Raw genomic sequence first — 12,899 nt, 5'->3', positions numbered from 1 at the left:
CAAGCCCCTGACTCCCCAGCTGCAGAGGGGTTACTTTACAAGCAATCCTCTCCCCTCCCTCTCTTCCATTTCTCTCTCAATTTCTCTCTGTGCTATCCAACAACAACAAATGTAAAAAGATGGCCTCCAGGAACAGTGGAATTGTGGTGCAGGCACTGAGTTCCAGCGATAACCCTGGAGGCAAAGAGAAGAAAAGAAGAGAAGATAAAAGACAAGAAAAGAAAATAGTGATCAGTGCAGTCCCCGGGCTCTCTCCAGAGCCCCTGGTTACTCAGCATGGTCTAGTTCTCATGAGATAAACAAAAAAAGCCCAGGTGATTAGCATAAGGGAAAAAAAAAAACATCTTTGTTCATTGGAAAACGTGGCCCATTTATTTGAGCTGAAAGGCATCATTAGATAGTGCAAACACTTCTTTGGTAATGTATTGATTACAATAAACATAAAAAAGGCACTTGTTGGTGGCAACAGTTAGAAAAGTAAATAAATATATACACTTGCTTCGTATTACAGCAATCACCTTACAGTGGCTGAGAGGAAGCTGCCCACTGTTTTGATAGCATGGTGAATCTGCAAACATTTCAACAGGAATGAGGGACTTTTACTGTAAATCTTCGGCCTAGAGAAGAGCCCCTTTTACACTTAGCCAAACCACAGTTTAACCTCACATGCTGGTTTGATCTGCAAGGAGACCACATGCCAACCCCCAAGAACCTAGGAGAGATACCCAGGCCCTTATGGAATGTGGGGTTTGTTTTCTTTGCATACCTGAGCAACTTGTATAGCTACGGAACTTGTGGACAAAAATTTTTCATTTTAGCGGTTAAGAGAGAGCTCACCAGGTAAGGCATGTGCATTGTCATGCTTGCAGCCCAGGTTCTAGTCCTGACATCACATGGTCTGCCATGACACCCAAGCGAAGTTCTGGTGCTATGATATCTTTCCCCCTGTCTATATGAATGAAAAAGTTGACCCAAGAGTTACCCAGCTTTGTCTCCCCCCAAATATTCCATTTCCTAGTTTATAGAAATTCATTTCAAGATCTAATTAAATTTGACTTGGTGTGGTATTCAAAAGAAGCCCCACTATTCCACACACACAAAAAAAACAGCTTCTATTTATTGTTTAGAATCAAGATGGTGGTGTTTGGAGTCTACTGCAAAGATCCTCACAGCTGGGCTGTTACCTCCATCTGACAGAGGTGGCCATTTGGTTTATGAAGCACTGGAATCTTCTTGCTCCAGAAAGCTCTCACTGAACTAATAGCAGGCTTTCAAACTGCCCATTTCCTGCCATTTTGCCTGGAGATTAGCCTCCTCTCATCCCCCAGTTATGGACTCAACATGAAGTCACTAGTCCTGGACATCTCCACCTTGGATTGAAACTACCCATATTCCCCTGGGCCTCCCTTCACCTAGATGGACCTTAGTGGGAGCAGGGAGAGTCCTACATGTCCAAGGTACCCTGTGATGGTTGACATGCAGTGGACACTCAAGGAAGTATACGTAGGACTCAACTTGTACATTCAGGGTACTGCTTTTGTAAGAACTAAATAATTTTTTCTTTAAGGCAAAACAGGAGATTTCTGTTCAATTAAAAAAGAGAGATCATGAGGTATGATAGTTGCTTTTCACTGAATTTAACAGGAACTTTTGCATAGTACATATTTTTTTTCTGCCATATCTAACATCTAAATGCAGGGCAAAATTTCATTAAACATCATGCATTAAAAATACAAATGAGGTAAAGGGATTATTAATGTTTGTTCTTTAAAGCACTCACACAACCTGAATAGAAAGTTCCCAATGCTAGCATCCTTCCTGTGGAAAGAAGAAACTGGAGTATTGTGATTTTTCCCATGCTCTCCAGACTAAAACAGTGCCTTAGGAACATGAGTAGAGTGTTGGCTGGGGACTATTTGGGCAATACAGGTGGTGGTTCAGTAGGTGTCATCCAGCAGGAAATGAAGGACTTTCACATTTGATTCCCAACTTGGCAATAAGGATGCAACTTACACATGAAAACAATCCTATTTCTAAATGTGACTTAGTAATCTTGCCATCATGTGGGGCAAAGAGCTGAGAGGAAGCTGCAGGGAGTGTACACAGACTGAGATGGGGCAGAGAACCAGAGGGGAGCGTTGTCATAGGTTACATTGTGGTGAAGGGAGCCTGTGCTTCCTGTTGAAGCAGTGTCATCCCAAACACTAGTTAAGAGATGTCATTCCTCTGCCCAAATAATGACTTCTTTTTAACTGTAGCGTGGGTCCTGCTGGTGGCTCTGGCAAACGTCTGCCCTACCTTGTGTTGACATGCTTCGAAACACCTGTTATCAGAACTGAGCAGAACTTCTAGTTGAGAAGAAATGATGACAGTGGGTGAAATCAATTTAGAAGCCTAAATGATTTGACTGTGCAATTTAATGGTAGCACCAATTGTTCATTAGAAAAGTTAAATAAAACCTGAGAATTGAACATGAAGTCAGGACCCATGTCTGCATCCTGCCTGTGCATGTGCTCTGGGGTCTCTCTGTGAATCCTTCCTAAGGCTCCTGTGCTATGTTCTGAAACAGCTCTGGCTCTGTAGTGTGCAATATCCAGGTCATGGTGGTTCTTCCATTGCAGCTCCCTGTACCAGCCATCTGATCTGAGATGACGTGAGATGCTCCGAGGAACAATGAAAAGCCTATGGCTTATTTTCCGGACTGGACTTTAGACAGGCTGGACAACACACTCCCTCCGTCTTTACTGGTGTCAGGCAGTTAGCTGGCTGGCAGGCTTCCACAAAGCAGGTGATGTGTCCATTCTGGAGAAGAGAGCCATCAGGCTGTCAGGAACTGGGATAACCACAGTCTTTCATGCCCATATCACAAACATACTTTTATCTATCTATCTATCTATCTATCTATCTATCTATCTATCTATCTATCTATCTATCCATCTATTAGCTAGAGACAGAAAGAAATTGAGAGGGGAGGGGGAAGATAGAGAGGGAGACAGAAAGACGTCTGCAGCATTGCTTCACCACTCGTGAAGCTTTCACCCTGCAGGTAGGGACCAGGGGCTTGAACCTTTGACCTTGTGCACTGTAACATGAGTGCTTAACCAGGTGTGCCACCGCCTGGCCCCACAAACGTGGGTTTTGTAGTAGAGGTGTGATTATCATGGGTAAGCATCCAAGAGACACCACACTTCTTCTGGGGGTGTTTACTCTCACCCTTTCCAGCTCTCACTCTGCAACCCTTCCACACTGAGACTCCAGCACCAAGGGGTCCCACAGTTTCCTTGTCTTACACTGATCCTACATAGATTTACCAATTAGACCAGTACTCTCTCCCTTTTGTCCCCTCAGCCTCCATCCTGTCTTTCCAATGTTCCATATCACAGGACTCCTCTTCTTTGCCAGCACACACACCTCATGACTGAAATGGGGTAGTGGTGTGCATATCTCCAAGGAGAGAGGGACCAGGCCAACAAGGTGAGCAAAGCTCACAGAGGCCAAGCACCCAGGGTCTACTGAGTCAGGCCCCTGTACTCACGTGGCATTCACAAGCAGTGCACGCATCCTTCTTCCACTTGTCCCTGTTGGCATATGTCTTGCCTTCTGAATCAGTGCACTCGGAGGTGCTGAGACGTGATTCAAGATTCTTTATCTGTAGCCAAGCAAAATCATGTACCAGTCACTTTAGGATTAAGGGTTTTAGGCCATGTATTGCACTTACTTCCTCAGAAATGAGGCCATACAATAATCAGTGTTTGAGGCAACTCTCTCTTCCTCCCTTTCTTTTCCTTTTTCTTTTTCTTTTTTTTATTGCCACTAAGGTTATTGCTGGGGCTTGGTGCCTGCATGATAAGAACATGACTCCTATAGGTCCTTTCTTTTATTTGGTAGGACAGAGCAAAATGGAAAGGGAGAGATAAAGACAGACACTGTAGCATTGCTTCACCTCCAGTGGGGAGACCAGGATCTTTGTGTATGGTAACAATTGTACTCAACTGTGTGTACCACCACATGGCCAGAGAACCATTTCTAAAGAACTTTCACAGATTCTTAAATTCATTTGTCAGACAGTCATGAGTCATACTGCCAGAAGCCCCAGAACATGCCTGATATAACTCTGCCTCATCTGACAATAGAAGGACTTGTCCTATAAATATAGGTATTAATAATTAAAGAAGATGAGTTAAGTGTACATGGCACAAAGTGCAAGAACCGGCCGAAGGATCACAGGTGGTGAAGCAGGCCTGCAGGTGTCTATCTTTCTCTCTCCCCTCTGTCTTCCTGTCCTCTCTCAATTTCTCTCTGTCCTATTCAACAACAGTAACAACAACAACAAAAATAACAACAATGGGGAGTCAGGCGGGATCAGCGGGTTAAGCACACATGGCGCAAAGCACAAAGACCAGCATAAGGATTTGAGTTCAAGCCCCCCGGCTCCCCACCTGCAGGGAAGTCACTTCACAAGCAGTGAAGCAGGTCTGCAAGTGTCTGTCTTTCTCTCCCCCTCTCTATCTTCCCCTCCCCTCTCCATTTCTGTCTGTCCTATCCAACAATGAAGACAGACAACAATAATAACTACAACAATAAAAAACAAGGGCAACAAAAAAGGAAATAAATAAATAATATTTAAAAAATAACAACAACGATAAATAACATGGGCAGCAAAAGGGAAAAAATGGCTTCCAGGAAGAGTGGATTCGTAGTGGAGGCACCCAAGACCAAGCAATAACCCTGGAGGCAAAAAAAAATATTCAAGATGAGAACCTTGGAAATTGAGGAGATGCTCTCTCAGGATTTTGAAAATAAGCACTACCCAGATGATGACAACCTTCTGCACTTGAGTTTTATTTATTTATTTAACTGCCAACTGGGTTATACCTGGGGCTCAGTGATGGCACTATGAATCCACAGCTCCTGATGGCCATTTTTCCCCCTTTTACTTTATTTTTATTTGACAGAGCAGGTAGAAATTGAGAGAGAAGGGGAGAGAGAAAGGTAAGACACCTGAAAAGCTGCTTCACCACTTGTAAAGTGTCCCCTCTGCAGGTGGGGAGTGGGGCTTGAAACCAGATCTTTATGCATGGTGATATGTGCACCACTGCCCAGCTCCCCACTTAAAAGTTTTGAAGGTAGGAGGACTACAGCAGCTTATAGTTCCATATAACAAATGGCTATAAAAATTACAAAGAAACTCCACCACCTGCATTTCTCACAATCATGCATGATGATAAGAGCCTCAAGGCAGGGTGAGTGCCAATGAAGGGCACAGAGCACCATGCCTACTTGCATCATGCAGGTGGAAGACTTCACACCTGTAGACACGGGCACTTACAGACGCTGCTTGGTATCTGGTTATTTGGATCTGATATGGTGGACATGGACACTGGGGTCACTGGTACTAAAGGATGTGGGGTGACCCTGCTGAGAACTGCGAAGAGTCCAGGAAATCTGATCCTCATTTTGTCCCAGAGGCCAAATTCTAGAGTGTTGCTACCCTATTCCAAAGGTGCCTTAAAATACTTCCTTTTCCTTTCTAAGAAACAATGACTAGTAAGTTGTTTCTGAAGTGGTTTTGGAACAGACTCTGTGGGTCGAATTCCTATCTCTGCCCTTTTAGCCTACATGGAGCCCAGGACCTGAGATCTTCCCCAGGGACTTTGGGGGCCTGTATGTGCCCGCCACACAGTATCAGCATACAACACAGTGCTCTAGTCTCCCCAGTTGCTGGGAAACCCAATGCTAGCTAGTGTGGAAACTGTCCAAGCAGCAATGCAGACAAAAGTGACCTATCACTGAGGCCCCAAGGCTGGGGACTGTTCGGAAATTAGGGGGCAGAAATTATAGCTTGACCGTCTTAAAAGTGGTGAAATCTGTTCTCAGGCAAGAAGAAAATACGTTCTACTGAAACTCAAAGGGAGGCTTAGATGACTCTTACCTGTTTCCTGAGGCCTGTAATGATCTCCTGTACTTTCAGAGTAAATTCCTTGAAGTCATTTGCCTCTGGCACATTTGAGTGCTCACAGGAAGTGGATGTAGCATTGCTGGGGCGTTTACTGTGTTTCACCACTCTGTTGTAGGGGAGAAAAGGGGTGAAGAGCAAATATAGCATGTGGCATATGCTCCTCTAGGCTTGTGACAGTTGGTATCATTTGCATGCATTTGAATCATGGGCATTCAAATGGCTGGGCCCTCTCCAAGTGACAGAGGCTAAGGCTGATAGGCTAAGGAAGGACATCCCTAGCCAGAACCCAGTCCAGGACCAGTCCCATATGTCCTGACCAGAGACAATCTCTAGGGAGCCTTACCCGCGTGCAGTTGTACTCATCATCTGCTCTGACTCTGTTTCCTTGATGGGCTCTTCCTCCTGGTAGCTGAATTCAAGGGACCGCTTGCCTCGGAAATGGTAGGAAAATGCATTGAACTGGCCCCTCGTCCTACAGTCTGAAATAAAAGTGCAAAGAGACAAAGGGCTGTGTTCAGAGAAATGAAGTCCATCTTGGGAAAGAGCCAGTTTTTCTGGTGTGTGTGTGTGTGTGTGTGTGTGTGTGTGTGTGTGTGTGTGTGTGGTGTATTTGCCACCAGGGTATCACTGGGGTTTGGTATCTACTGAATGAATCCAACACTCCTGATGGTCATTTCTTTTTCTTTTTTTTTTTTTTTCTGATGGATTCAGAGAAAAGAGAGTGAGATGGAAGAACAATTGCATCAGTGCTCCATGACCCATGAAGTTTCTCTGGTGCTGATGTGGATCAGGGAATTGAACCCAGGACCTATATGTGTGCTTTATAGGGTGTGACATGGCCTGCTTCCCTGTGACAGTTTTAATGACATGTCTATGGTAGAAACTATGATGCTTCATGTTAGGTAGTGGCTGGTTCTCTACACATGTGATTGTGTCCCATGGATTCAACCCTCTTGGTCCTAGGAGTTAGGCTGTGGACTTCCTCATCTGGTTTAAGTCTGGATGGAGTTTCTCTCTCTCTTTTAATTTCCAGAGCACTGATCAGCTCTGCTTTTAGTGTTGTGGGGGGACTGAACCTGGAACTTTTGAGACTCAGTCAAGAGAGACTCTTGGCATAGCCATTATGCTATCTTCCCCCACCCTGGATGGAATTACTCAAATGGCTCTTGGGACCCAGGGAACTCAACCCCCAGCAGCACTCCAGCTTTAAGCAAAACTCTCCTTGTCACTGGAGCTCACTCTTCAGTGTCCCCATATGCAGCCAACCTGTGTGCAAACACCTTGGAAGTCAAATGAGTATTAGCATGGCCATCCCACCAAACTCCACCTGTGCAGATTTCAGACAAGTACTCTGCAGAATCATGAATATGACACAGGGTCGCACTTGTTCAGTTCCACTGGCTCACACAAAGTTCCTTGCTGTCAAGTATTATTGGCCACAACAAGACTGAGAAAATATGGTCTGCTTCTTAACTCAGAGAACATTTTCATAGTCCCTGTTTCAGAATAAACAGGGGCAGCACCTTGTGATCATGTCACCCTAGTCACTGTCATCATGAAGAGGACAACTAAACATCTTAGTTTCCTGAAGGGAGGAGGATGCATTCTTCCTGGAATAACACAAGTCTGCTTACTGAGTATCAATGTCCCAAATGCAAGTATCAGGTCTACTCAGAGTAAACAAAGCCTATTTATTTATTTATTTATTTATTTATTTATTTCTGAGAGCTGAATTGAATGTCTAGAATTATGGCTGGAATAAAGGACTTGCAAGTCTCAATTTTGGGGTTTAATCTATGACATATCAAATGCCAGAAGAGTCATCCATCTGTCTGCCTCTTTCTCATAAAGTAGAAAAACTAAATTTTAAGTTGAATTGAAAATTAAATGACAACTGATATACTATCCTATAAAATCTTAATTCACTCTTTTCTGCTATATTATAGAAAATGACTTTGGGGCTGCTAAAGTAAGAAATAGATAAAGCTTAGAAAGGGGTTCTATATATTTTGTCCACTTAGGACTATCTAAGCTTGCTTTTTTAAGAGGGAAAAATATCCAGAAGAAATGATGTCAGAAATCTCTCCAAGTAGATAAGTTTATCCAGCAGGCCAACAGACAGTAGGGAAGCCTGATAATATATGGGGAACAGAACCTCTTTTAAGATGAAGTCTTCAGGAATTTGAATTTTCTATGCAAAAAAAGAGGAAACTTGGCTCTGCTACATCTTAAAAGAGTTAAGGGAGTTTGGCAAAGCTATCTTTGCATATGGTAAAGTTATCTTTTCACAATGATCTCTAAAGAGAACAGTATCTGCAAATACAAGAATAAAATTTTCTATAATAAGCCAGTAGAAATAATAAGAAAACCCAAAACTTAAACAAAACTATTAAAACTTTTCTTATTGATGATACACACACATAATCTTTTTTTTTTTTTAAACCAGAGCATTGCTCAGCTCTGGCTAGTGGTAGTGTGGGGGTAGGGTGGGAGGGGATAGGGAAGTGGGGGGAAGGACTGAACCTGAGACCTTGCCTCAGGTATGAGAATTTCTGCAGAACCATTATGCTATTTCCATTGCCCCAATTTATGTTTTTAACAGATGTAACAGCACTGCTGGACCAGGAACATGGACTCTGTTCCCTCTCTCCTACCCTACCTGGAATCCTTCACCATAACAGATAAAAGAAATTCTTGAACTCACCTCCCCACCCAATTCTGATACATCCTAGGTATCTGCTTATAGCTTGCATAAAACGAAAATTACAGTTAATCTAGAAAAATTGCAATAGAAATGAACTATGAACACATCTTTTGGATGAAAAAGCAGGGGCTGTAGAGCAAGGACAATGGCCTTGAAAGCAAGTGGAGAAGTCACATCCAGGGAAGTCCTTTCCCCAGATTGATAGCTGTTGGCTGTAACACAGAGGAGAGAGAGGAGATCTGGAGCGGAGAGGGAACACAATTCTTTATTTGCCAGGCATCTCAGAGTTGGGTGAGAGCGCAGCAGTTCGGGCCACGTGGAGCTAGCAAAAATGGCCACCTCATGCAGCACCCTTTTCTGCATCTAATCACCAAGGTAAAAAGCGGGCAATAGAGCTAGGGGCGGAAGAAGAAGGGCTTTTATGGGAGAAAGTCGGGAAGTGATTGGCTAGGAAACAAGGCACTCGGGGATAGGATATGGGAAGGGGGAGGAGTAAACAAAGCACTCCAGGATAGGATAATAGTTCTCGCAGGGATGGTAAGGGGGAGGAGTAAACAAAGCATTCCAACTATTGCTGGGAATTGACAATGCCCTGAGGGGACAACATGGCAGCTGTGACAGCATCTGCACAATTTCCCAGCAGATAGCACTTTTGTCACCTGAGCCTATGCCTTTAAAAGGCACTCAGTTATTCAGATACTTTCTCTGGCCACAAGTTATCATAGACATTTCAGTCTTTCCTCTGATAAGGCAAACTATAAACATTCAGAACACAAAGTATCAGATTTTAAAAGCCACATTTGATGGCTGACTTAGGTTGTAAAGATCTTCTGAAGAATACCTTTTATAGTTTGTTTTCTTTCTTTTTAAAATATTTTAATTTGTTTATTATTGGATAGAGACAGAGAGAAATTGAGAGGGGAAGGGGTGATAGAAGGGGAAAGAGACAAAGAGACACCTGTAGCCCTGCTTCACCACTTGTGAAGTTTTCCCCCTGCAGGTGGGGACCAGGGGCTCGAACCTGGGTCTTTGTGCACTGTAATGTGTGTGCTTAACCAGGTGCACCATTGCCTGGCCCCTATAGTTTGTTTTCTGTATCTATTTCCTTTTCTTGATACCAGGGCTTTAGTGGGATTTGTGTCTGCATACTACTTCTGCTCCTGATAGATTTTCTGTTAGGTGATTTCAGATAAAGTGTGAAAGGCAGAGAGGGAGAGAGGGACAGAGACAGAACGGAGGTGAAACACCACAACACTGCAGACTGCTCATGCAGCTTTCCCTTCTCATGGTGGGCCCGGGGCTTGAATCTGGGTCCTCTCACACAACAAAACATGTGCTTTACTGCTTGAACCATCACCTTTCTATTTCTTTTTACTTAGCATTTTACTTAAACTAAATACTTGCACAATTTCTTCAAAATCAGACTTTTGTTTTTATCCTTTTCAAAGCTTTCCTTCTCCAGGCCAACTGTTTTAGACAGAGACAGAGAAGGAAAAAGATACCATAGCACCAAACTCTCTCAGTGCAGTGGGGATCCTACTCAAACCTCAGTTGTAGGCATGGCAAAGCCGGTACCCTCCCAGGTAAGCTATCTCACCAGTGCTAACAATTCTAATTTTGTAGGCTGCATCATATCCTTCAGATGGGCATACCATAACTCAACAGTGGCCTAAAGCTATTTATTTTGTTTCCATCCTTACTGGCCTCGTGATACCTGCATGTCCTTTAACATACATTCATCATTCACCAATCCAGCAGTGAGGTAGGTGACCAAAGCTCAGTATAAGGGAAACCAGGCCAGAACAGACCACAGTGAAGGGGAAGCTAAGGCAAAAAGAGTCTGTGGTAGTGACACGGGAGTCTGAGACGCACCTTCACAGCAGTCCTGCCACACCCTCAGGTCTACCCTGGGGATCTCATCACAGCTGCTGTATCCATGTGGGAACTCTGCCACTCGGAACACGTCCCTCTGCACACGTGTGATGTTGTCTGAGTTGTCACAGAGGATCCTGGCCAGGGACGTCTGCTTGATCTGTGTTAACTGGGCGGGGGAGAACACCCCCGGGTTTTCATACCACAACCTGTATTTCCCCAGGGTAAGAACAAGATCAGAAAAAACACGGAGGTTCAAAAGCCATAGGGAGTTATGAGCGTGCCCTACTCAGTTCTCCAGCAAGACAGACATCACTGGTTTCTATTAGGTATTACTTAAAAGGGAACTCCCACATGGTCATACTACATGTTCAAAAAAACAAAAATAATAATACATTCTGTTCTGAAAACAGCAGAGGCTCTGTTTTTATGAAGAAGCAGCATTGGGGTACACAGAACTCTTTTGAAAGCTAGAGGCAAGGCATATAGTCGCCTGCCGAATTACTGAATTACTCATAGTTGGAGTTCCCTCTCTAAGACATTAAGGCTATGACGCTGCATTAAACCTGAAACTTTAAAGTTTGTTAAAAGTTCGAACTCTTTTAAAGTCCTACAATGGTTTTAACTGTATGGATTGTCTGATATATTTTTAGGAACAAAAACATTCTTATTGAGGGAAGGGGCCTGAGAAGTGTTCCTTAATTACTCTGTTGCTGACTTCGAAAGTTTTGGCGATAACAGGTCCCCAAAATCAAGGAAAGGTCGCAGTTATCGTAAGGGTAAGAATTTTTAAAAATATTATTCTTAGCCTGGATACAGAGTCACCAAATGTCACCCCATCTCACACCTCTTTAATGAGCCACAGAGGAGGTGTACTTGATGTCAGAATTTCTCTCTCTTTTGGTATGGGAGGTGGCACAGTGGATAAAGCACTAGACTCTCAAGCACGAGGTCTTGAGTTCGATCCCTGGCAGCACATATACCAGAGTGATGTCTGGTTCTTTCTCTCTCCTATCTTTCTCATAAATAAATAAATAAAAGTCGTTTAAAAATAATTTCTCTCTCTGTCTCTCTGTCTCTCTGTCTCTCTCTCCTTTAATAAGAGCACTGCTCAGCTCTGGCTTTTTGTAGTACCAGGGGTTGAACTTGGGACCTCACAGCCTCAGGTATCAATGTTATCTGCATAGCAACTATGCTGTCTCCCTGCTCCAGAACCTCTCTTCAGTGATCCTGTGTGCTCACCTGTCTCCATCTCGTAAACGTTTGAACTGTGTGCTCAGCAGGCACATTAAAGTGGGTCCCAGACGGCTGCCAGGAACCAGGTCTTCTACCATGAGGGCAGGGAACAAGTCAATGTTCAGTGGGGAGCCATATAACCTATAAAAATCAAGGCAAGCTTTAAGTTTTCTTAACCAAGTTGTACCTAAAAAGGATACTAAAGATGCAAAAGGTTCATAAAAACAAAAACGAGAGGTGGGGGTGGGGAGAGAAAAAGAGGAAAGTTAAGACATATCTTTTTCATTTTAAATTGCTACCAGGGTTATTGCTGCGGGGTCTGGAGATGGGACTATAAATTCTCTGTTCCTGGTGGCCACTTTTTAACCCTATTTTATTGGAAAGAAGAGAGAGAAATTGAGAAGGGAGGGGGAAAGAAGGAGAGAGAAAGACAGACATCTGCAAACCTGCTTCATTGCTCGTGAATTATCACCATTGCAGGTGGGGAGTTGGGACTCAAACTTCAGTTGTTGAGCATGAGAATGTGCTCACTCAGCTGGGTACACCACTGCCTGGCCCCAAGACACATCTTTTTTCACTATTTAGATTATCATGAGTGAAAGTATAATTGTTAGGCTCCCAAACTTGTTTTGATAAATACACAGAAGTAATAAACTATATACGGTTAGAAACACATTTTTAAAAGAGTGCTGAGATTCTACTTTAAATATGTATTCTGAAGGGTCAGCAAGTGGTACCTCACACTCACTATGATGCACAAGGACCTGGCTTTAAGTCCAGGGTCACCATGTGGAGTGCTTGCAATGGGGGACCTGGGCTGTGATATCCCTCCTTCTCTCCCTACCTCTCTGTCTTTCATGCTTTAGATTTAAAAAGTCAGCTCACATCTGTGACCTTGAAAAAAAAAACACTGCAGTTCCCAATGGAGCGAATGGGAACACAGAACTCTGGTGGTGGGAACAGTGTGGAATTATACTCCTGTTATCTTATAATTTTGTAAATCAAAATTAAATTACTTAATAAAGAATAATAATGAAAAAAAAAAAAGATCACCAATGGAGAAGTGGAGTCCCAGCAATAAACCCTTGTGGTGAAACATAAATAAACAGCAATCTGTATTTCCTATAA

The 12,899-nt window shown here is 43.4% G+C and overlaps 1 protein-coding gene across 4 annotated transcripts in view; it reads right to left on the bottom strand.

Moving 5' to 3' along the window:
• Nucleotides 1-345: 345 nt before the first annotated feature.
• Nucleotides 346-12,899, bottom strand: part of PXDN (peroxidasin) — a 112,020-nt gene continuing 99,466 nt past the window's right edge. For 2 of the 4 annotated variants that reach the window (XM_016186338.2, XM_060187049.1), the window contains 6 exons: nucleotides 11,778-11,912; nucleotides 10,536-10,744; nucleotides 6,303-6,438; nucleotides 5,933-6,065; nucleotides 3,536-3,649; nucleotides 346-2,802 (listed from right to left, as the gene is read on the bottom strand). In XM_016186338.2, the coding sequence (XP_016041824.1) occupies nucleotides 2,683-2,802; nucleotides 3,536-3,649; nucleotides 5,933-6,065; nucleotides 6,303-6,438; nucleotides 10,536-10,744; nucleotides 11,778-11,912 (847 nt within the window). In that variant the 3' untranslated portion in view covers nucleotides 346-2,682. Of the gene's footprint in view, nucleotides 2,803-3,535; nucleotides 3,650-5,932; nucleotides 6,066-6,302; nucleotides 6,439-10,535; nucleotides 10,745-11,777; nucleotides 11,913-12,899 lie in introns of those variants that run through there. The other 2 variants (XM_060187050.1, XM_016186339.2) reach the window with 2 other exon arrangements.

The sequence above is a fragment of the Erinaceus europaeus genome, chromosome 3 (genome assembly GCF_950295315.1).
Source record: "Erinaceus europaeus chromosome 3, mEriEur2.1, whole genome shotgun sequence".
Taxonomy (NCBI): Eukaryota; Metazoa; Chordata; class Mammalia; order Eulipotyphla; family Erinaceidae; genus Erinaceus; species Erinaceus europaeus.
This window is presented reverse-complemented; position numbering and strand designations above follow the sequence as displayed.